General features: G+C 43.0%; 1 protein-coding gene and 1 long non-coding RNA gene across 2 annotated transcripts in view; both read left to right on the top strand.

The window, feature by feature from the left end:
* Nucleotides 1-23,019, top strand: part of COLEC12 (collectin subfamily member 12) — a 173,389-nt gene that overhangs the window by 13,942 nt on the left and 136,428 nt on the right. The window contains exon 2 of the mRNA XM_032293247.1: nucleotides 5,250-5,300. Within this exon, the coding sequence (XP_032149138.1) occupies nucleotides 5,250-5,300 (51 nt within the window). The remainder of the gene's footprint in view (nucleotides 1-5,249; nucleotides 5,301-23,019) is intronic.
* On the top strand, nucleotides 5,308-17,047 carry LOC116561472. Its single transcript, XR_004273446.1, has 3 exons — nucleotides 5,308-6,436; nucleotides 11,077-11,081; nucleotides 17,017-17,047. It is a non-coding gene; the product is annotated as an uncharacterized LOC116561472 (long non-coding RNA).

Below are 23,019 nucleotides of genomic sequence, written 5' to 3'. Positions count from 1 at the left end.
AGTGGTGTGATCTCGGCTCACTGCAACCTCCAACTCCTAGGTTCAAGCAAATCTCCTGCCACAGCCTTTTGAGTAGCTAGGATTACAGGCACCCACCACCATGTCCTGCTAATTTTTTGTAGTTTTAGTAGAGGTTTCACCATGTTGGCCAGGATGGTCCCCATCTCCTGACCTCATCAACCACCTGCCTCAGCCTTCCAAAGTACTGGGATTACAGGCATGAGCCACTGTGCCTGGCCCAGTCTCATCTTTACCAAAGGGGACTTTATGGCTGATTAAGTGGGAGAAGAGGATCCAGGGCCTGAGCATTCAGTTGGTAAACTTTCACCTTTCCCCTATTTCATTACAGTTCCTTTTATCTCCTGTTCCTGGTGTCCACCAGACAAGAGAACTTTTGTTTTAATGTTTCCAAGTACTAAACCTTCAATCTCTGCTGTTGTCAGGGAGGGCCAGTCACCCAGTCCTTTGTGGGGGCAGTTCCAACTGCTTCTCTTTTTTTCACCTACTGTACAAATCATCCACTTAACATGTACAATTCAATGTATTTTTTGGTATATTCACATATTTTGTGTTCATTATTATAATCAATTTTGGAACACTTTCACCACCCCCCAAAAAAATCCTTAGCCATTAACAGTCACTCCTCAATTTCCCTCAAAACCACCAGCCCTAGGCAAACATTAATTTGCTTTCTGACTCTAGATTTTCCTAATGTAAACATCTCATATAAATTAAATCACACAATGTGTGTTTTTCTTGTGACTAGCCTCTTTCACATAGCATAACTTTTTTAAGGTTTATCTATATTGTAGTATGTATCAGTGCTTCATTCTTTATTGCTGAATAATATTCCATTGTATAGACATACCACAATTTATCCATTTATCATTCAGTGAACATTTGGTTTGTCTCCCCTTTTTTTGCTATTATGAATAATGCAGCTACAAACATTCATGTGCAAATTTTTGTATGGACATATGTTTTAATTTCTCTTAGGTATAAACCTAGGAGTAGAATTGCTGGATTATTTGGTAACTTTATGGTTAACTTTTTGAGGAACAGCCAGACTTTTTTACATGGTGGCTGTACCATTTTACATTCCCACCAACAGCATATGAGGGTTCTAATTTCTCCATATCTTTGTCAATACTTATTATCTATCTTTTTGGTTATAGCCAACAGCTTCTTAAATGTATACTCTGCCAGTCCTCCTATTTTAGCCTCACCTTTATTCCCAAATTCCTAAGCCTGTTCAGAATTCTGCAATATCAGTCATTGCTTCTTAGCTTTCCCAGCTGCTAGCATAGGCTTCAGTTTCATGAGTGTGCGGGTCAGTCACCATCACAGTGTGGAACTCCTGAGTCCCATAGACCTGTGTCTTCCTATTGGTCTGGCTACTTGCAAGCTGTGAGACCTTGGGTCAAAGTAATGTAACTTCTCTGAGCCTTTGTTTTCTCATCTGTAAAGCAGAAACATAACAAAATGCGGCCAGGTATGGTGGCTCAGACCTGTAATCCCAGCACTTTGGGAGGCCAAGGCAGGCAGATCACGAGGCTGAGAGTTTGAGGCCAGCCTGACCAACCTGGTGAAATTCTATCTCTACTAAACATACAAAAATTAGGCAGGCATGTTCTTACAGGACTGTAATCCCAGCTACTCCTAGGCTGAGGTGGGAGGATCCCTTGAATTTGGGAGACAGAGGCTGCAGTGAGCTGAGAGTGAACCATTGCACTCTAGCCTGGATGACAGAGCTCTGTCTCAAAAAAAAAAGTAAAGAAAAGAAAAAAGAAAGAAACATAGCAAAATAGCTGGCATGCAGCAGGTACTGACTAAATATATTATCTTCTCTTCCTCAAACATAGTGAGTATGCAAAAAGAGAAAGACTTAATCTTTTTCCTTTCGAATTCATAAACTAGTGGGAAAGAGAGAGACATGTACAACTCTCATTTCCTTAATTTTCAACAACTACTGTTGAGCGCCTATCATGTGTCATAAATGTGTTAGTTGTTGAGAGTACAATGTGATGAGTTTCCCATCTTCAAATGGCTTTCCACCTGGAAGAGTCAGAACCAGAGCTGGAATATAAGGTAGACAGAGTCTAGTGCTGTCACACTGATATAAGGGAGCATACAAGAATGAGAGGTAAATTCTGACTGCAGTGCTAGTGCCCAACTTGGTTCACAGATTGACTGGAATGTACTAATACGGATGACTCTTTAAGCCAACAGCTGTAAGCCAACAGAACTAAACTTCACTTGAACTCATGGTACTCTGAAATAGCAAGGTGCAAAGAATAAATCAGCAGCCATATTTTGTTCAACATTCTCTGTCACAAAACCTCTGACCAGTGCGGCTCTGTGCCAGTTACCAAGGAAAGTAGAAAAAGGTAAATAAAAATCACATTCCAAAATAGGTGAGCAAAATACAATGTAACCTGGAGGATTAAAATGAAAATGCAGGGTTGGGCGCAGTGGCTCACGCCTGTAATCCCAGCACTTTGGGAGGCCAAGGCAGGTGGATTGTCTGAGTTTGAGACCAACCCACCCAGCATGGTGAAACCCCATCTCCACTAAAAATACAAAAATTAGCTGGGCGTGGTGGCACACGCCTGTAATTCCATCTACTTGGGAGACTGAGGCAGAAGAATTGCTTGAGCCCAGGAGACGGCGGTAGCAGTGAGCCAAGATCATGCCACTGCACTTCAGCCTGGCCAACAGAGTGAGACTAAAAAAAATTAAATAAATAGCGTGGTGGCTCACGCCTGTAATCCCAGCACTTTGGGAGGCCGAGGTGGGTGGATCATGAGGTCAAGAGATCGAGACCATCCTGGTCAACATGGTGAAACCCCATCTCTACTAAAAATACAAAAAATTAACTGGGCATGGTGGCACATGCCTGTAATCCCAGCTACTCAGGAGGCTGAGGCAGGAGAATTGCCTGAACCCAGGAGGTGGAGGTTGCGGTGAGCCGAGATTGTGCCATTGCGCTCCAGCCTGGGTAACAAGAGTGAAACTCCGTCTTAAAAAAAATAATAACTAAATAAATAAATAAAATGAAAATGCAAAAGTCCAGCACGGGAGCCAAGAAAATATGAGCTTACAGAATAAATCTTAAACAGTTTCTGTCATTTAATATGTTAAGGTTGCTTCTTCCCCACAGACAAACTGCTGTCAGAAACAGGGATCAAGTTATGACCACTGCAGGACTTAGAGGGCTTAAATCCTAACCACGTCCTTATTCATGTCAGAGTGTGGCAATGACTGTCAGAGATACACTTTGGAAAGTGTAAGTTGCTAAAGAGACTGACATCAGAAGAGTATCCTCATCTGAGTATATTACCTTTGCAGTCCCTGATACTGTAAAGGCAATCTGATAATCTGGGATAAAACACATTGAGCTTGTGTCTATATGGTGTGAGGAAAAGGTTTTGAGAATAGAGTATAGCATTGCACATTGTATCAGGCTTTTTGTCTTCATTAAAACCTGCCTGTCAGCCCTTTGGGACCTAGCATAGCCTTCTGCCCTCTAGCATGTTTTAGTCATTGGGAACATTGACTACTCATTCTCTCTCCTATGGCTATTGTTGCTTGATCTAAATCATCTCCACAACCGCAAGCCCTGTCAGCTTTACCCTCTTCCTCTTCCTCAAGTCCCTGAACACCCAACGGTACCATCAGCCTGAATCAGCTGTTTGCTCACTGAGCAGCTGGGAACATCTGGGAGTGGGTCTGGGGGACCACCTAAGCCAGTGAACTATGCACCAAGCTTCCCCTGCCTGGAATCCACCCAACTCTAAAGGGTAGCAAAAGAGGATTCCAAAGTCGACTTTTGAAAACATTGACTAAAACAAAGTTAACCAGTTTTTTTTCTTCTCTTAGCACATCTCACAGTCTCTGATAGTTCCAAAACCATTATGAATTTCCAACAAAAGGATATAATATGCAGTGTTTTCCAATCTCCGTCCTCTCCGAAAAAAACAAACAAAAAACAAAAACATTGAGAGAGACTGATTTAAGGCACTTCTGTATAATTGTAGTCAGAAGTCATGTGTGGTGGCTTACTTGCACCCCTCATGTTTCCTGTGATTTTCTCTCTAATTTTAGAGTTGGACAAGATAGAGACTGTTTTATTCTTTTAGTGGCTGTTATAAGAATCCCTAATCCTTTTTGGATGAGGGTTAAGACAAGAAGCTGGGAACCCACCCTGTGCTTTATGATGGGTGGCCTGTGAGGCCTTTGTTTTCTTGAACCCCTCATGGATTTGGACATGTTAATTTGGAGGTAGAAGCAGAACACAGCTAAATTGCTTTAATAACAAAAATATGAGAAACTTGAAGTTCCCAGGGAAATTTCAGGAAGGAGAGAGAAGTCAGTCAGACTAAATGCTGCATGGGAAAAAGATCAGACAGGGAAAAGAAAACAAACAAACAAACAAGCTAATGGTAGCCCTGCTGAACTGAAGCTTTTGGGGAGAATAGACATGTCCAATAGGAAATTTTAAGCTGTTTGCTGTTGGGGGTGCAGCACAAACCTCCCCTTATGTTTCCACTGTGACATCTTCGATGATGTTTCTGTGGCCCACAGTGCCTAAGTGTGAGTGGATTCTGCTGCAGAGGTGGCACAGTGGTGGAAGGGACAGAGCTGGCTGAGGGCACTGATGTCTGGATGCCATTGATGTTGAGATTCATGTCTCATTAATTCTTCCCAGTGGAAGGAGGGTGGGAAGGGTTTGGTTGTCATTGCAGGAACTATGTGGGTCCCTGAGAGGCAGCAGTTAGTGAAGGAGATGACCCCAGAGCCCAGACATCTAAAAACGGGCTTTTGGGTTAGTTGCCTAAAGACAACTTAACCCCTTGGATGGTTGATTATTTCTGCAGGAAGCATGAGGACAACAGTAAATCCATACACAGTTGTGAGGAAGATGTCAGAGAGAAACATTGAATTAATGGAGCATGACAGGGAGTGGCCAGGTGGTCCGGAAAGGCATCTCAAAGGGTTGCATTTTAGCTAAGACCTGAATTGGAAGGAGTCACATTAAGAACAGAGGAAGTGCATCCCACGTAGCAGGAGCAGCCAGTGTGGAGACCCCTGCAGTCTTTTCTAAAAAGCCTGGTGTGATCTGCCAGCAGAAGGAAAGCTGCTGTGACAAGCAGGGGCAATGGAGCAGGTGGAATACTGCCCCCCTCACCCCCTCCGCCACTTCTGTGCCCCTTGCCAGGGTTAACATTGTGTCTCTTCTTCTCTCACAGACGACTTCGCAGAGGAGGAGGAGGTGCAGTCCTTCGGTTACAAGCGGTTTGGTGAGTCCTGACAAAACTGTGTTCCTTCTTTATGGTCAATCTTGGATGCAGCTACAGACCCCCAGAGACCATTGGCAGGCCCTTGGCAGGCCCTTCATGCACATGGGCGTTTGTGGCTCTGAGGTCCAATTTTGGTTGAAAAGTGAATGTCTGTGTCCCAGGCAGAGGGTTTCTCACAATTTGAGGGGCCATGGGACAGGAGCTGCACCCAGGCATGGAGAAGCGATTGGATGTTTATGGTCTGCGGAATATGAAAGAGATGGCCTGCTAGACAGAGTGTGCTGGGAAAGGCAAATCTGTGACAAGACAGGAGCAAAATACCTGGAATTTTTCGATTTTGATATTCAGAAAACATCTTTGCCTAGGCCTAAGTCTCCTAACCTAGTGTTCATGAATAAGTGATAGGGAGACTTCTTCCAGGAACCCATCTTGACACAGGTGCTCTGTGGTAGGCTGAGGAATGGCCCCCAAAGGTGACAGCACCCTGAATCCTGAAACCTGAATGTTACCATATGTGGCACAAAGGACTTTGCAGGTGTGATTAAGTTGAAGAGCTTGAGATGGGGCCATGATCCTGGGTTACCTGATTGGGCCTTGGAAGCCATCACAAGGGTCCTTATAAGAGAGAAGCAGAGGGAGATGTGACTGCAGAGGGAAGGTGATGTGAGGACGGAAGCTAAGGTTTTTGTGATGTGCTCCAGTCAAGGGATATAGGTGGCCATCAGAAGCCAAAAATGCAAGGGCATTAACGGATTCTTCCTTCAGAGCCTTAGGAGGGAGAGCTGTCCTTCCCACATTTTCATTTCAGCTGACTGAGGCTGATGTTAGACTTCTGGCCCCCAGAACTATAAGAGGAGAAATCTGCATTGTTTAAGCCAGGATGTTCATGGTCATCTGTTACAGCAGCCACAGGAGACTCATACATGCCCTTTGCCTCCCAGGCTGCTGCATCGGGTGCTCTTCTCTGATTTGACCTTGCTTCTCAGGACCTGCAGTTTGGCCTTGAAATGCCAGTGGTCATTGCAGAGTTTCAAAGCCAGCTCCAGGGACTGGAGGATTTTCCCGCCAGCTTGTTTCTGGGTTTGGCCAGAGGAAATGGAGAAGGACAGAGGAGAAAAGAGTATGTATGTGAGTGAGTGTGTGAGAGAGAGAGAGAGAGAATGAAAGTGAATGAATCTATTTCCTGTTGCTTAAAAAAATCCTGGCTGGACTTTGATTAAAGTTAACAACCCCCAGCTGCTCTGGCTCCCGCGTTGCTTTAGCATTTTTCCTTCTGGACACACACGTCTACATTACTTTCTGAGAAAACATACGACTTTAGAATAGGAACGCAGTGGCACCAAGCTCATCTCTCCTGCATCCATTCCCTGGCAGAGCGGCCTGGGTGCAGCTCTGCTGCCCCTCCTCCGTGTTCCTGTTCATCATCTACACGACTCCATGTTTCTGCGATGGGACCCTGGCTCTGTGTTCTTCTTTCCTGAGGGATGGGGGGACTCACTGAAGGCAGCAGTAAGAGTGAAGATGAAACCAAGAATTATAAAGGAAAACAAAACAAAAAAACACAGAAAGACAAGAATAAAGAGGAAAACAAAACTTGACAAAATAAGGCAAAATAAATGTGGGGATGCCTGCGTGTTTTGGAACTCAGTAGAGATATGAAGACCCAAGAGAGAAAGCCTCTGTAGAAAGGGTGACCTTGAGAGAAAATTTTTTATAAATTTCTCAGCATGTTACCAGTTAGATGGGTGGGTGGGGATTTGATGAAAAACACTCAAAAAAGTACATTGCTGACAGGTTTTAATTTGTGGTGGTGAAGTTATGCATGGGAGTTGCAACGGATGACTCACAGGAGACATGATAGCCACTTACAAATATTAGAGAGCACAAACAGAGGCTGGAAGAGAATGAGGCCAAGTGGTACAAACAGAAGAGAGCGACGAAATTAAAATGGGAATCCTTGGAATAGCCTGAGAAAGAGACATTCCTGATGCTGAGAATTCTTGGATTCAGCCTCTAGGCAAGGTGATGGATATCCAGCACAGGGCTAGAGTAGATCTTTGCAAATGGAAGAGTCTTTGAGATGTTTGCTATATTTTATTATTTTCGTTTTGAGACAGGGTCTTGCTCTGTCACCCAGGCTAGAGTGCAGTGGTGTGATCATAGCTTACTGTAACCTTGAATTCCTGGGCTCAAGCAATCCTCCTGCCTCAGCCTCTTGAGTACCTGGAACTGCGGGTATCTGCCACTATGTCTGGCTAATTTTTAAATTTTTTGTGGAGACAGGATCTTGCTCTGTTGCCCCAGATGGTCTTGAACTTCTGGGCTCAAATAATCCTCCAGCCTCAGCCTCCCAGAATGCTGAGATTACAGATATGAGCCACTGCACCCACCTGAGATGATTTAATGCTGCCTTTAATTTCACCGATAAGGGAGATGAGGCCCAGATAGATTATGTCCTTGCTGAAGCAAGTTAGGTGGAGCTGGGTTCAAAGATTCTCTTGTAACTCTCAGCATAGTGTTGTTTTGGGGAACGGCTCAGCAGTGAAGTGGAGGTGACCTTTCAACTTCGTGTTGTGGAGGAGGACCCTGCAGCTCTGGAACCCTATAGTGGAGTGGACACCCAATCCGGCCCCACTGGGGAGGCCTCATCATGGTTATAGGGTGAGGACTCTGATTCTTTGGAAAGTAAATGTGTTTTCAATTCCCAAGAAGTGGCCAATTGAATCCAGCAGAACCCAAGAACCCATTTCTTCAGGCATGGCTAAACTTTAACCATTAAAGGAAGACCAAGTCCCTTCCATGCAACAGGTTGATAGGTGGTAGGTGGAAGGTATTTAGAGACAGGTCAACCCTCTAGGCCCTGCCCCAATCAGTCCTGTGTCTTGAAAGCAGCTACTTAAACTCGGTGGGTCCCAGATGCTACATCTGCCCAGCCAGCAGAGTGAACCTGCCAAAGCCCTCACAGGGCTTCGGTGGGGTTAAGAGAGATGTCAGATGGACACGTGCTTTGAAGTTACAGCACTATAAAAACACAAGACCGTACTATCGCTCCCCTGAGATCTGGGGCTGTTAGCACTCTCTCCACATTTTGGTACAGCCACTGCACAGTATCAAAGTGTGACAGATCTGAAAACATTCCTGAAGAAATGTAAAGGTGTGATTTTCTTCTGAAAAAATGGTAACATTGTAGCCATTTATAGTTTCAAAAATAGACTTGATAACCTAGAGGGTCTAGTTATTGTTTAATTTTAGGTATGTATTGCTTATGCAAGTATGATGACCACAACCCAAATTTAGACTACAGATGAGGCAGAGGTCAGTTATTCACAGGGCAAAGGGGCCGTTGTTTTAGCAAATCATTACTGGGTAGGCTTGTTTCCAAAGTTATTCATATAGAGTTATTATTCAGAGGTGTTTGCTACATGAAGTCAAGGCTGTTTACATAATAATGTGCTTCTTCAAATTCAGCACATTATTACAATAAAGAGCAAAATCCACGATCTTCTCCGGTGATCTCATATGGTATTGTGTTTAGTACAGTCATCCCTTGTTTACTCAGGGATTCATTTTTGCAGTTTAGTCTCAACTAGGTCTTCTGTTTTTCTTCAGTCTTTCCATATACCAGGCTTGTTCAGCCCCATTCGCAAAGTTCTAGACAGGTGTCTAAAGAAGAGATGGAGTTTGGTCTGACGGTTTTGCCACTTTGGCTCCTCTGACAAAAACATCAATGAGGGGAGACTTTGAAGGGTTAATTAAGTGAGCATTTTCAAGCTTTAATCAGGCTTTGGAGGTCAGCATTTCTTGGCCTCAGTATGCAGAGCTAATTGGAACGTAACTATAGTTACAATTTGGCAGAGTTCACTTTCTGGGACATGAGGTATTGGTATATTAATTTTTATTTTCCATAGATGTGATGTATACTACCACGAAAGTGATTATTTTTCTACTTATTTCCCAGTTACTGTTTTCATTAAAAGCCTCACACATGGCTCTAGGATCCTGTATTATTATGCTTAGCAGAAAGGGAAAGAGACACAGCACCACCCGCATAGCCTGGGCCCTGCCTCTGGAGCCTGCATTCTCCCTTTCTGCGCTGGGTGTGGGGGTACTAGACTGACTTTGTTTCATTGATTGGTCGCAATGGGTTCTCTTCTGTTATTTTTGGAATCTGATCCGCTATGATAATAGACATCCAAAGTTGGGATGATGGAGGAGCAAGAGATACATGGTTCACCCTGTGAAATCACGGGTGGAGTTAAAGGTCTCCAGTGAGCAACTGTGGGCAGCTGGAAACATTTGTTGTTTGTATTTGACAAGCAAAGCTTTGACCGAATTGCTTCTTTGGGGCTCAGGGATAGGAATTATTAATAGCTATGAGAGAAAAAGATCTGAAAAATGGCAAACTGAAATGGTAACAGAAAAAGGAAGCATTCTCTATGGAGTAGAATTCAAGTTTTTTGGTAAAAACTAAGTGGGAAAGCTCTAAGGAAATTGCTGAAAAATTATTTAGGGGCTATGGTCCAAAACAGGGTATCAGATGCCTTTTCCTTTGAGGTCAGTAAGTGTGTTCTTTAAAGCATGTCCTTGAATGGTTTTGTTTATGCACAACTTCACAGGCCTCTCTATAGCTATAGCCTCAAACAAGCCAGGCTTTAACTTTCCCCTTTCTTTCCTCGAAAAATAGTTGCAGCTTAGCAAGTATATTTCTAAGAGTTTGGGCCACACAGTGCCAGCCCTGTCGAATCAGCATGAGAAATCTGTGTTGAAGAGAATCCAGCCCTGCCCCGAATGCCCCTGCCTCACGCCTTACCGTCACCGTGCCCTCTTTCCAAACCCAGCCACCAAAGAGGTAAACATATGGAAATTCAAATTCATGGCTCTAGTTAAATTATTGAGCTGTTTCCTGCCAAGAGCTTTAGAGAAACTAATGTCTAAAATCATAGGGGACTACTGAGGCTTCTGAAAAATCACAGCACGAATATGCTTAATCATATAGCCAGAAATGAAGGTTCTTTCTGAGACACATGGTAAGTGACTGCTTTTAATGCCAAGGGATTGAAAGAGTTTACCAAGAAGATGCCGAACTCTCTTTGGGAAGCTGCTCCAGATAAACACTTGGATGCCCCCACTTGTTGCTGGGCTTAGGGGAAGCAGGCTGCCTGTCTCTCCTCTCCTGGGACTCTTCCTGGAAGCCTGGCTTTATCTTCTGATATGGAGAAGGCGTTGACTTGAAGCCATCGATCTCTGACAACAAGGAGCGCTCCAGGCATCCCTCTCACCACAGCCCTGCAGAAGGCTGACCCATTCCCTGATGGGAATGCCAGGAATTTCCATCATTTCCTGTGGGGAACGACTGAATAAGCGCAGCGAGAGGCTGTCCTTCCAGAGGCACCTTTTCCAAACATTTCTAAGTCAAGCACAGGACTGACACTGGGAGGAAAGTGAAGGGCAAGGGAACAGTGGGACCCAGTGCTCCCCATGGGGTTTCTTTGAAATGTCCAAAACAATTTGCATCAAGTTAAGGGGAGAGTTTCATTTATGTGGTTTTGCAAATCCAGCAGAGTTGGTATTTCTGATTTTATTTATTTATTTATTTTTATTTTTGAGACAGAGTTTTGCTCTTGTGGCCCAGGCTGGAGTGCAGTGGCACTATCTCAGCTCACTACAACCTCCGCCTCCCGGGTTCAAGCGATTCTCCTGCCTCAGCCTCCTGAGTAGCTGGGATTACAGGTGCCCACCACCAAGCCTGGCTAATATTTTTGTATTTTTAGTAGAGATGAGGTTTTATCATGTTGGCCAGGCCAGTCTTGAACTCCTGACCTCGGGCGATCCACCTGCCTCAGCCTCCCAAAATGTAGCGATTACAGGCATTAGCCACCACACCCAGCCTCTGATTTTATAAGAATACGGTATCAAAATGGCATGTGAGGGAACTCAGTGCCAAAGAGATTCTCAGGCAGACCCAACTGGAAGGGGAGTCCAGAGTAGCTCATCTGGCCCCTTTATCCTCTGTTTCCAAGCAGGCAGGTGGGGCTCCTAAATGCTGAGAAAGGGAGTTCCTTGGCCATCACTGCTTTTTATAAAACCTGAGGAGATTTCATCATCTTTATCACTATACATGATAACCATAGGCTCCCTTGCCAACAGTATGCACCCAGGTTTCCCTTCTTTTCACCAAGAGGACTTCTCACTGGTTAGATCAGACCCTCCTTGCCTTGTCTTTCCTGCCCATCAGCAAAAAAAAAAAAAAAAAAAAAAAAAAAAAATGGTTCAATTACCACATTCCCATGTGATTATGATTTTTTTCAGACCATGTGAAGAGAAAGTCATGTGAAAGAAACCATTAAACACTCCTTTGTGGATCTCTACTATGTACCAAGTGGTTTCCCACCCATTAGTTCATTGAATTCTCCGAGAAACCCTTGCGGTAGGAATTACCTGTGGTTTGCAGGTGAGAGCCAAAGCTCCCAAGGTTGTGGCATGGCCAGTGTAGGAGTTAAGCCTGATTTCATGCCTCAGTGTTCGTTCTGCTCTACTCGTGACTGGGAAGCTCAGACACGGCCATACTCAAGCATCCCAGAATTTTAATGGAAAAGCAAGTCATCATAGATGTGCCTGGACTAAATCAGCAGCTGTTGATATGGTCTTATATTTCACAGTTTCGTAATATGTGTTGTATTGAACACTTGAGCCCTGAGTTTTCAAGCCATTTAAAGTATATCTCCTCCTCCCCACTCTCCCTGGTTTTCATTCACTTATGAATCCTGGTAGGGCTGTGGGAGGGAAAAGGGGAGAATAATTTGTTTTTCCAACAACTGGGTTGAACTGAATGTGGTTTGTTTTTATTTTTGGAAAAGTTAAAGAAAAAAAGCCTACTCGGCTGTTGTGGTTAAGACAGCGTGGAGACATTTAGGTTGTTTCCAATGTTTGTTGTTGTGGGGCACAGTGGGAAAGAGTTTCCCTTTTGGTAGCAACTCCAAGCAACTTAAGACAGATGAACTCTGAAACTTTCCTTAAGATTTGAGTTGTTCATTTGGAGGCACCTTGGGAAGAGGAAAGCTGTCCTTGGGCCATGGATTTTGAGAAAAATAACTATGGTCCTCTGCAAAGTTGTGAACTAGAGTGTCTCTTTTTCCCTCTCACTTTCTCCTGTTCAGTGTACACTATGGGGTGGGTTGGGGGGAGGTGGTGCCCAGGAAGCAAGGCTTTAGAGTCAGACAGTCCTGGTTCACATAATGGTTTTGTCTTTTACCAGCTAAGCCTCACTTTGTATATCTGTGAAATGGGTGTGACAAGAATATAGTGTGTATTCTTTGTAGGATATATCAATTATAAAACCATAATATATATGGGGGCCACATATACAGTAGGTCTGCACTAAATTGTGGCTATTTTAAACTGCTGACATGCTCCCAACCCTCCCACTCTGCTCTTTTGTCTCTCCCAGGCCCTGGGATTCCATCTTTGGTGTTGCCCCAGGTCTCCTCTTGTGAAGCCCAGCAGTCCCCATTCTCTCTGATCCTTCTCACCTTATTCCCTCCCTCCATCAAAATCTTACTGCCCTACCTCCTATATTCTCTGCCCTGCAGTAGCCTAGTAATTTGTTCAGGAATTCCAAAGGAGTCTATTTTCTTTTCTTTTCTTTTTCCTTCTCATCCCCCTCCTCCTCCTTGTCTCCTTTCTTCTTCTTCTTCTTCCTCTTCTTCTTTTTTCTTTCTTTTTGGAGACAGGGCCTCACTCTCTCACCCAGGCTGGAGTGCAGTGGTGCCATCACTGCAGCCTTGACTTCCTGGGTTTAGGCGATCATCTCACCTCAGCCTCCCAAGTAGCTGGGACCACAGGCACGTGCTACCACTCTAGGCTAATTTTTTTAAAAGATTATTTTTTGTAGAGATGGGATCTCACTATGTTGCCTAAGCTGGTCTTGAACTTCTGGCCTCAAATGACCATCATGGCCCCAGCCTCCCAAAGTGCTGGGATTGCAGGTGTGAGGCACCATGCCTGGTCAGGAGTCTGTTTTCTTGCAGGACATTTAAAAAAGTGTAAAGGGTTGGTGGCCATTAGTAAAGAATAATACTTTTAAGGAAGGTAGCATACTGGGGGGTCAGAGCAGCTTCCATGGACAGCTGGCCTGTCATCGTGGCTAAGAGAATGTATGCTGGGGTCAGACTACCTGGGTTCAGTTTCCAGCTTTGCCAATTACAAGTGAGTAGCTGTGGGCAAATTAGCCTCTCAGTGCCTGAGCATCCTCTAGAATATAGGGATAACTATACTTTCTGCCTGTAGAGTTATCGTGAGAACTAGATGAGTTAATACTCAGAGTTGTGCCTTGTACCTAGAATGCGTACATAATCCATACAAGATGGATATAATGTATGTATTAATGAAAAGTGGCACAAATGGTCACAAGGTGGCTGCAGTGGGTCCAGGCTTCGTTTCAGTGACTTCTTTTTAGAGGAAAAGCAGCTTTCCCAGGGGTCTTCTGTCTACTTACCCTGTCATCTCATTGACCAACAAGTCCTTTTCAAAATTATTTATGTAGAGAGGGAATGGGCTGCCTCTAGTTGGCTTGGACTCATTATTTGGGGAGGAATGGTTGGTGAGGAATTAAGCACTCCAACCATTATTATTAGTTGTAACAGTAGTATCTATAATATATAATGTAATATTATATTTTAAATGTAATACTGTATATAATAATTATTAAAAAGCAACTTAATTTATATTGTTATTTATATAATCTGATACATTATTATTTATAACTTGTTTCATGTATAAAATTATTTATTTATTTATTTGTTTGTTTATTTTTTGAGATGGAGTCTTGCTCTGTTGCCAAGCTGGAGTGTAGTGATGCGATCTTGGCTCACTGCAACCTCTGCCTCCTGGATTCAAGCAATTCCCCTGCCTCAGCCTCCCAAAAAGCTGGGACTACAGGCACGTGCCACCACGCCTAGCTAATTTTTTGTATTTTAGTAGAGACAGAATTTCATCATGTTGGCCAGGATGGTCTCGATCTCCTGACCTAGTGATCTGCCCGCCTTGGCCTCCCAAAATGCTGGAATTACAGGCATGAGCTACCGCACCCAGCCAAAATTATTTTATATAAAATTTAAAAATTCAGTTTATTTGTAAAATAATTACACGTTTACTTCCTAATTGTGACTTTGTTATAAATGAAGCTACAAGGTGCTGTTCTAGTTTTTGACAGTTTGTAGAAAGAGAAGGCATCAAAAACAAGACATCAGCATAATAGAGAAGTGAATGAATGAATAGAAGTCATTTTGTTTTGTGGCTCAGTATTCTCTATAGCCTTAAGCAAATTTTGAAGAAAAAAAATTTTTTTCAAAAGAGGAACTAACAAAAAAGAAAAAAAAACACACCAAAGTTCCAAATCTTAGTGAATACAGCTCTTGCCACATGAAACATTGTGAAACTGGTCTCCTGATCTGAGTCATCACTATAAACGCTTTCTGCTTCTTCCGATACTTTATTTTTATTCTTTTATAGGTTTTTGAATACTGACATTTGGCCCTGATTGACACATGCTCCTCTTTTCATACACTCTGGTAGTTGTACTTGTTTTATAAGTGTGAATATTTCCATGCACAGATCAATTTCTTTCACATGCTGCAAAAGGTGGAGGAATTTAGACTTATCAGGAAAACAAGAGAACCAAACTCAGAGGTCTGCAAAGGTTCTGGCAGAAATCCAGATGGCATTCTTATTCCCAAGGCCTGAAGATGCCCTGTAATCGCTAATATTTGAAATAACCTTTCTAACGTGTCATTCTTATTCTGTGAAACAGGAAAATGTAAAAGTAAAATTATTGCTTATATGTAAGGTCGCAAACCTTCAATCTAACTTCAATCTAAACCTAAATCTAAACCTTCAATCTAAACTTCCACAGCAGTTTAAATATGTAACAAATAACTATATTATTCCCCTTCTGAAAAGCAACTGGGTGTTTGGTTAGTTATTTTAGAGAAAAGGTCTCAATCTATCACTCAAGCTAGAGTTCAATGGCATGATCATAGCTCACTACAGCCTTGAACTCCTGGACTCAGGTGATTCTCCCACCTCAGCTTCCTGAGTAGCTAGGAATACAGGCGTATATCATCATGCCTGGTTAATTATTATTATTATTATTTTGTAGAGACAGGGTCTTGCTACGTTGCCCAGGCTGGTCTTAAATTTCTGGCATCTGGGGTGGTGGCTCACGCCTGTAATCCCAGCACTTTGAGAGACTGAAGGGGGTGCATCACTTGAGGTCAGGAGTTCAAGACCAGCCTGACCAACATGGTGAAATCCTATCTCTACTAAAAATACAAAAAAAAAAAAAAAAAAAAAAAAAAAAAAAAATTAGCTGGGCACTTATTAATTAATCTTGTTTCAATTTCCTGGAAAGCAAAAGTTATAAAAAAGCATCTTTATGGAAGTAAGAATTTTCTCCTAAAGATGTCCATGCTGGTAGTGAGGCCTCATCAAAGGCTTCCCAGAGTCATAGAGTATATGTAGAATTAGAAGCTCCCATTCTGTGCTGAAAATGATAGGAAGTAGGGTGTCAGGGATCCACATATAAATTCCACAGGTGTGAGTAAGAAATGAGTAACAGTTGGGGGCAGAGGAGTCCATTAGCCCAGGGAAGAAATGAGTGCAACGTTAATGGAAATTCAGGAGGAGATGCAGGCCTTCGGCAGTTCCCCTTTCTTGGGAGATGTATGCACTTTGTGAAACTTGTTGAGAAATGGAAGCAAGCAGGACTCTTAGCAAAGTATCATTCTTAGTCCTCCATATGAAAGTGATGTGACATTTACTACCTATCCATATTGTGTTGGGCACCATGGATAATAAAGAAGGGAGATATGGCCTTTGCCTCTGGGAATTTCACATGTAATAAAATTGATTTTTCTAACAGCAGTGCATTTGCATAAAAGAAAAATAGCCAACCCTACAAATTGCTTCCTCTGTCACCTGCAGAATTTCCACAGGCACAATAGAGGGCACTACATGCCAAATACACTGTGAGCCCTCTCTTCCTTCTGTCTGGTGGTGTTCTAAGTCAGCACTGGCAAAGCTTCAGTGGTTTCCAAATAAGGTTGGGAACTCCCCTTTACCCCCACCTCTCCCCATTTGTGCAAGTGAAGAGAACTTGTATGAAGTCCTTTCCTTTTCCCACAGAAAAGGTTGGGGGACGATGTGTGAGAATCTGTTTGATATAAACCAGCAAAGGAAGGTGGGAAGGCAATATCCTTCCGTGTGCTGTGCACACCATTGGCCACAGCTGTTAATAAACTCCTGCCATGTGAAGCCACTCTTCTGATTAACAGCAGCTATGTTCATTTAAAGCACAATTCACAAAGAGTGCAATAAATTAATGTGGTTCAGAAGCCTTTGCTATTTGTTCCACTCTTGATAGACTGAAATGTACCTCTGATAAACAGTGAAGTCCGTGAATGAGACCTCAGAGGGACCAAATGACCTTAAGTAAATTTGCACCGCCAGTCTTTAAATTTTCTTGTTATGGAACGAGGGATAACAATGTTTCAGGGACATTGTGGGGATGAACTAATACAAGCGAAGTGCTTAGCACAATAAATCCTCATTGTTTACTAAGAGAGAAAGACAAAGATGGGGAATTAAATTTTACAAAAAACATTATGAGTTCAGTACTTCATTTGGGTACTCTCTCTCATATGTGTATGTCAATATACAGTGTGTGTGTGTGTGTGTGTGTGTGTGTGTGTCTCTATTTAAAGAGTTCTGAATTGGAAGCATGGAGATCAGAATTTCTTTTGCTACACATTAACTAGCTATGTGAGTTTTGCAAAACGATATAAACTCTCTGAATCTCAAGTAACCACTTCTGCAAAATTAAAGGATTAGGGTAGATGATTTCAAAGGTTTCTTTAGGCTATACAGTGTTGTGGGTTTGCATTTATGTAATGTGATTTAAGGTTCAAGAATCTATTCTGCCACTGCATTTGATTTTTATTTTTATTTTTTTAATTTTTAAGTTTGTTTATTTTTTGAGATGGAGTCTCACTCTGTCACCCAGGCTGGAGAGCAGCGGTGTGATCTTGGCTCACTGCAACCTCCACCTCCTGGGTTCAATCAATTCTCTTGCCTCAGCCTTCCGAGCAGCTAGGACTACAGGTGCACACCACCACGCCCAGCTAATTCATGTGTTTTTAGTAGAGACAGAGTTTCACCATTGGCCAGGCTGGTCTCGAACTCCTAACCTCATGATTCACCCACCTTGACCTCCCAAAGTGTCAAAATTACAGGTGTGAGCCACTGTGCCCGGCCTGATTTTTAAAATATATTATTATTTGCTCTTCCTTGTCCTTATTCAACAATTCAAAATAAATATTTTGTAACTTCCTTTTGGATATATCTTCCTAGATATCTGATGTAAAATTTAGGCAAAAATTGTCAGATGAAAAACTTGCATTAGTTTTGTTCACAAATCTTAGTAATCTCAAGACTAATTCTACTTAGCTATAAGGTCTTTTCATGTAACTCTATGAGTATTGAAGCATTTTCTAGGTGTGTTTTGAACAACTCTGTTCTAGATCACTAGACTCAAACATGGAAGATTCTATTCTCTCCAAGCTTCATAAAAGCGGTTAATTATTCAAATGCAAGTGTCTGTAAATTTAATAGAAAGTGTAATGTTTCCATTAACAATCTGAAGACAATTTGGCAGTTTCTCTCAATTCATTAATCTGTTTACGTTTATCACATGAAATTTTTCTTGGTACTTCTCATGCTAATGAAAGACATATTGGGCAAAAATCATAAATCCACCAGTTACCAGCAGAGGAACGTCACTTTAGCTGTGCCTCTTCTTGACAAGACGGCCCACTGGGAGCTGCGACTTCCTCATCTTTTCTGGTTAGTTTTCAAGTATTAGAATCCATACACACAAAAGGTATCCAGTAGGCCTCTGTTTCTTGGGGCTTTTTTCATTCCTCCAAGAGCTTGGTTCTGTAAAGTGGGAATACATATATTTAACAAGCTTGTAAGTGAGTCGTTTTCCCAACTGGGAAATCATTAGCTCAGTTCTCTCCTTCTCTGTCTTTGTGGAAATAGTTAACCCCACTTTGAAAACTGAAGTCAGCATTAGAATGAAGTAAAGAAGAAAGGAAGGAAAGAGGGCAGGAAGGAAGAAAAGAAGGAAGAGAAAGCGTATTAGGGTTGCTTTTTTTTTTCTGTTTATAATTGCAAACACCTATAAAGGGTGTATTCTGATAAATTCAAAGTCTTTCTTTTCCTTGCTGAGTACTTGGGTGGATATAGGTACACTCACAGCTGAGGAGAGCTGAAGATTTTGGAGTTTCTGAAGTACTAAGCAAGGGAAGAGATAGGGGAGGGGAGGAAAACAGGGCTGGACATGGCAGGAAGTTCTACAGGCTTTGGGGTTGGGGAATAAGGCCATCTTGTTCAGTTCTCAAGGGCCAGGGACTTAGGAAGAATGGAGTGAGCATCTCCTTGCATACTTACAATTCCTGACTTTGTCAAAAAGTATATTTTTTCCCTGCTATATTGTAAGTTGAATGAGGACAGAGATGGTGTCTGTTTTGTTCACCACTGTACCTGGGACAATTCCTCAGCTCAACATGTATTTGAGAAAGGAAGAGCAACAAGTTTGACTGTTTAAAATGTGCATTGCACTCAAGGTGCTTTCTTAAATCCTACCAAAGCTCATGATCTGATATGCCTATCCCTGAATGTGCCTGTGTGTGGGCTGAGAACATTTTCTATAGTCAGATTCTGGGGAGACAGAGCCTTGACCCCAAATCAAGCAGTAAGTTACAGCACACAGGCTCAAGTCCAGGAAAAGCAGAACAGGGCATGGATAGTCTGAGAAAGAAAGGAGACAAACTGGAGCCCTTGGGAGGGGGTGGAGGGCCAGAGAACTAGAGTCAGAAGGAAAAGATTGAAGGAAGCAAGTAACTGCTCTGAAGGTCCTGGAAGTCTCTAACTAGGGCTGGTCTAGGTAACTTACTTTATTTATTTATTTATTTATTGACAAGGTCTCACTCTGTTGCCTAGGCTGGAGTGCAGTGGTGCGATCTTGGCTCACTGCAACCTCCGCCTCCTAGGTTCAAGTGATTCTCTTGCCTCAGCCTCCCTAGTAGCTGGGATTACAGGTACCCACCACCATATCCTGCTAAGTTTTGTATTTTTCATTTTTTTCTTTTTTGAGACGTGGTCTCACTCTGTCCCCTTAGCCAGAGTGCAATGGTGCAATCTGTTCTCACTGTAACCTCCACTTCCTGGGTTCAAGCAATTCTCCTGCCTCAGCCTCCCAAGTAGCTGGGACTATAGGTGTTTGCCCCCATGCCTGGCTATTTTTTTGTTTTTTGGTAGAGATTGGGTTTCACCCTGTTATCCAGGCTGATCTGGATTTCCTGACCTTAAGTGATCCACCCACCTCGGCATTCCAGAGTGCTGGGATTACAGGTGTTAGCCACTGCGCCTGGCCATAGGTAACCATTTACTCCTTTAGAAAGACTGGGAAGGTCCTTTTGCTTCAAAATAGTACCCTTGCTTGAATTTATTTTTTGCTTAAAAATAATTAAGATAATAGGCCTCTTTTGAAGTACAAATACACTAGGATATTTTAGAAATGATGATGGTTACTAATAGTCACCTGTACTTTAAGGTGAATTGTTTAATCAGATTACTTTCTTTCTGTAACATCAAACTGAAATCAGCAAATTGTTTTAAAGAGATTTGTGTTTCAGAAAGATGAAAGGTTCAAAGAACTTTCAATCTTAGCACCTGGGATTGGGAAAGAAAAATTTCAAATGGTAAGGCAGAAACTCAGAAAGGAGAATGTGAAACACAAACTTTTCATAATTAAAAAGTTCGGCCGAGCACAGTGGCTCACACTTGTAATCCCAGCACTCTGGGAGGCCAAGACGGGCAGATCACTTGAGGTCAAGAGTTTGAGACCAGCCTGGCCAACATGGTGAAACCCTGCCTCTACTAAAAACACAAAAATTAGCCAGGCATGGTGGCACACACCTGTACTCCCAGCTACTCAGGAGGCTGAGGCACAAGAATTGCTTGATCCCAGGAGGCAGAGGTTGCAGTGAGCTGAGATCCGCCACTGCACTGCAGCCTGGGTGAGTGAGATCCTGTCTCAAAAACAAAACGAAACATAATTAACAATTTTTTTAAGTCTGTTCCCGTCTCCCCTTTCTTCCCAGAAAGCAGGTAAGAAGGGGTCAACTTTTTAAAAAGCTTGAGAGAGAATGTGATCCCAGGAGAAACTTCCTGTAAGCAGAGGTCCCCAGAGTGATAGGAGTGTCTAGAACCTGCACTTTGGAGAGCCTGAGAGTACGTCACCCCCAGCCATGGTGCCGAGCCCACCCTGCTGGGACTCCCCAGCCAAGTCCTGTGAACCAGTTAACTCTCAATAGGAATAAGAAATGTGTTCTTACCATTTGCCTGAGTCTTGGGCCTTACAATGAGAGTTAGAGGGATGAGATTGAACAGCGTACGTTGTGTACCTGTTGCATCCTGGCCCTGATGCTGGGCCCTGGGATTGAATTGCTAAGATGTGGCACCAGTATTGATGGTGCTCTCAGTCTAGCAGGGGAGAAAAAAGATCAATGTATCTCTACTGTAGTTTGAGAAATGCTTGAAAGGAAACAGAGGATACAAGAGCCAGATTCTGAAGTTTTTAATTCTTCAGAAAGTGGGGGAATCCGTGATTCAGGGAAAGCAATAAAGAGGGATGAATGTTTAAGGGATATGAATTAAAATGAGAAAGTCCCCAGACAGTGGGAACAGAATGAAGGCTGAGGAAACAGAATGAAGATACACCAGTAGCAACAAGGAGCATTAGTGCCTGTCCCCATGGGGAAATGAACTGGGGCCTATTCGAGGAGGGAAACACATATATGCTCAGCTCTGGGATCCATCATCAAGTGATGGACTGTCATGAGATGCTGTGTTTATTAGGGACCTCATATACAATAGATGCTGGGGAGGCTTCAGAATAGTGATTCATGACCCCTGCTTTCAAGATTGCTACAGCCAACTTAAGAGGACAAAAGTGACTCGCGTGGAACAGTAGCAGATAATCCAAGTCAGTTTATCAAGTCAGGCTTGTGGTAAAGATGTGTCCAGACAAGAGAAAACGGAAAGGAAAAGGAGAAGCGCAGCAGCAGTGTGGGCCTCTGGTGAGCACACACGGAGAGGCAGGGATTAGCTCAGGTTGCAGGTGGGCATGGAGAGAACCGAGAAAGAGAAACAGTCAAAAACTTTCCTTCCTGGAGCTGGGGCTGGAGCTGGGTCCGGAGCTGGGGCCGGAGCTGTAGGGCACAGGGTGCAGGTGCAGGGAATGGGCCAGGCTAGCGAGCTAGAAAATGAGGCAAAAGAATTTCAACTTGAGTTGATTAAAATGCCTGACCCCGTCTCTAGTAAAAATACAAAAAATTAGCTGGGCATGGTGACACGTGCCTGTAATCCCAGCTACTCAGGAGGCTGAGACAGGAGAATTGCCTGAATCCAGGAGGCAGAGGTTGCGGTGAGCCGAGGTCATGCCATTGCACTCCAGCCTGGGTAACAAGAGGGAAACTCCGTCTCAAAAAAAAAAAATTAAATTAAATAAAAAATGCCTGGTCTCTGAAAGCCTTTTCACAGAGCAGTCTAATTTACTACATGGTTTTATATGAAAGAAGAGAAAGTGGAAATTGGGGGCTAGGGGAAGAGAGCTGTAGCTGTCACTGGTGAATAAGCTGGTGATGGACTTGTGACAACGGGAATGAAGTGAGAAAGAAGAAAGATATGAAAGACAAGACACTTTTATCTGTGACTCCGAGATGTCGCTGGCTCTGACTGGTGTAACTGATAGCATCTGTGCGCTGAGATCCAAAGGTCCAAAGGTCGGTGGGGAGAGAACAGAGCCTGAGCCCCTGCTGTGTGGTCTCAGTGAACTCCCAGCCCCCCGAGGAATCCCAGGCACACTCATGTTGATGACACATGCTGCCACCTTTCACTGCATTGAGATGATTAAGCAGCAAATTTTTTTTCTCTCACTGTGTGTGTGTGGTTTATTACTTTCTTGATTTTAATTAATCTAGATCTTCTGAATTAGTTGGTTATTGCCAACTGCAGCAATTTATAGTTGGGTACAGATGCTAAGCACTTATTACTAAGCAACTATGTCTTCACAAGTGTACCAGTATAATATTGGAGACATTTATGATTGAGGGGAGAAAAACTAAACACAATAAACCAAGGCTAAAACAAAACATTATAAACGTAGTATGAACTAAAATGAAAATCAGTGACTGCTTTGCCAAGGGTAAGTAAATCACTTGCTAGAGGAGCTGATGTTGAAAGCCTGCACTGAGGTTGGAAGCTCCTTCTGGGGACAAAGCCTGAGGAGGAGGGCAGTGGGAATGGCAGGAGCAAGTGGAGCCTCTTGGTTTCAGCCTGGGCTCAGAACCTGCCACCCGCTCCCTGACTCCCCCATTCCTCTGAGAGAACAGCTATCAGAAAACCTCGTTCTTCCATTGTTACTGGGGAGGGCTTGAATCTGAGCTATTACACCCTATATTTCTTAATAAACTCCAGCTGGGGAGAAATTAAACTGGGGCTACCCTACTTTGCCTTTTTCAAGTAAAAGAAATGTACAGGCTTCAACATTTCAACAATTGTCTGTCTTGGTAGAATGCTTATAAATCCATATCCATGT

Source organism: Sapajus apella, unplaced genomic scaffold (assembly GCF_009761245.1).
Source record: "Sapajus apella isolate SASKATOON/1434 unplaced genomic scaffold, GSC_monkey_1.0 scaffold29, whole genome shotgun sequence".
NCBI lineage: Eukaryota > Metazoa > Chordata > Mammalia > Primates > Cebidae > Sapajus > Sapajus apella.
Note: the sequence above shows the minus strand (reverse complement) of the source record. Positions and strands in the feature narration are given on the sequence as shown.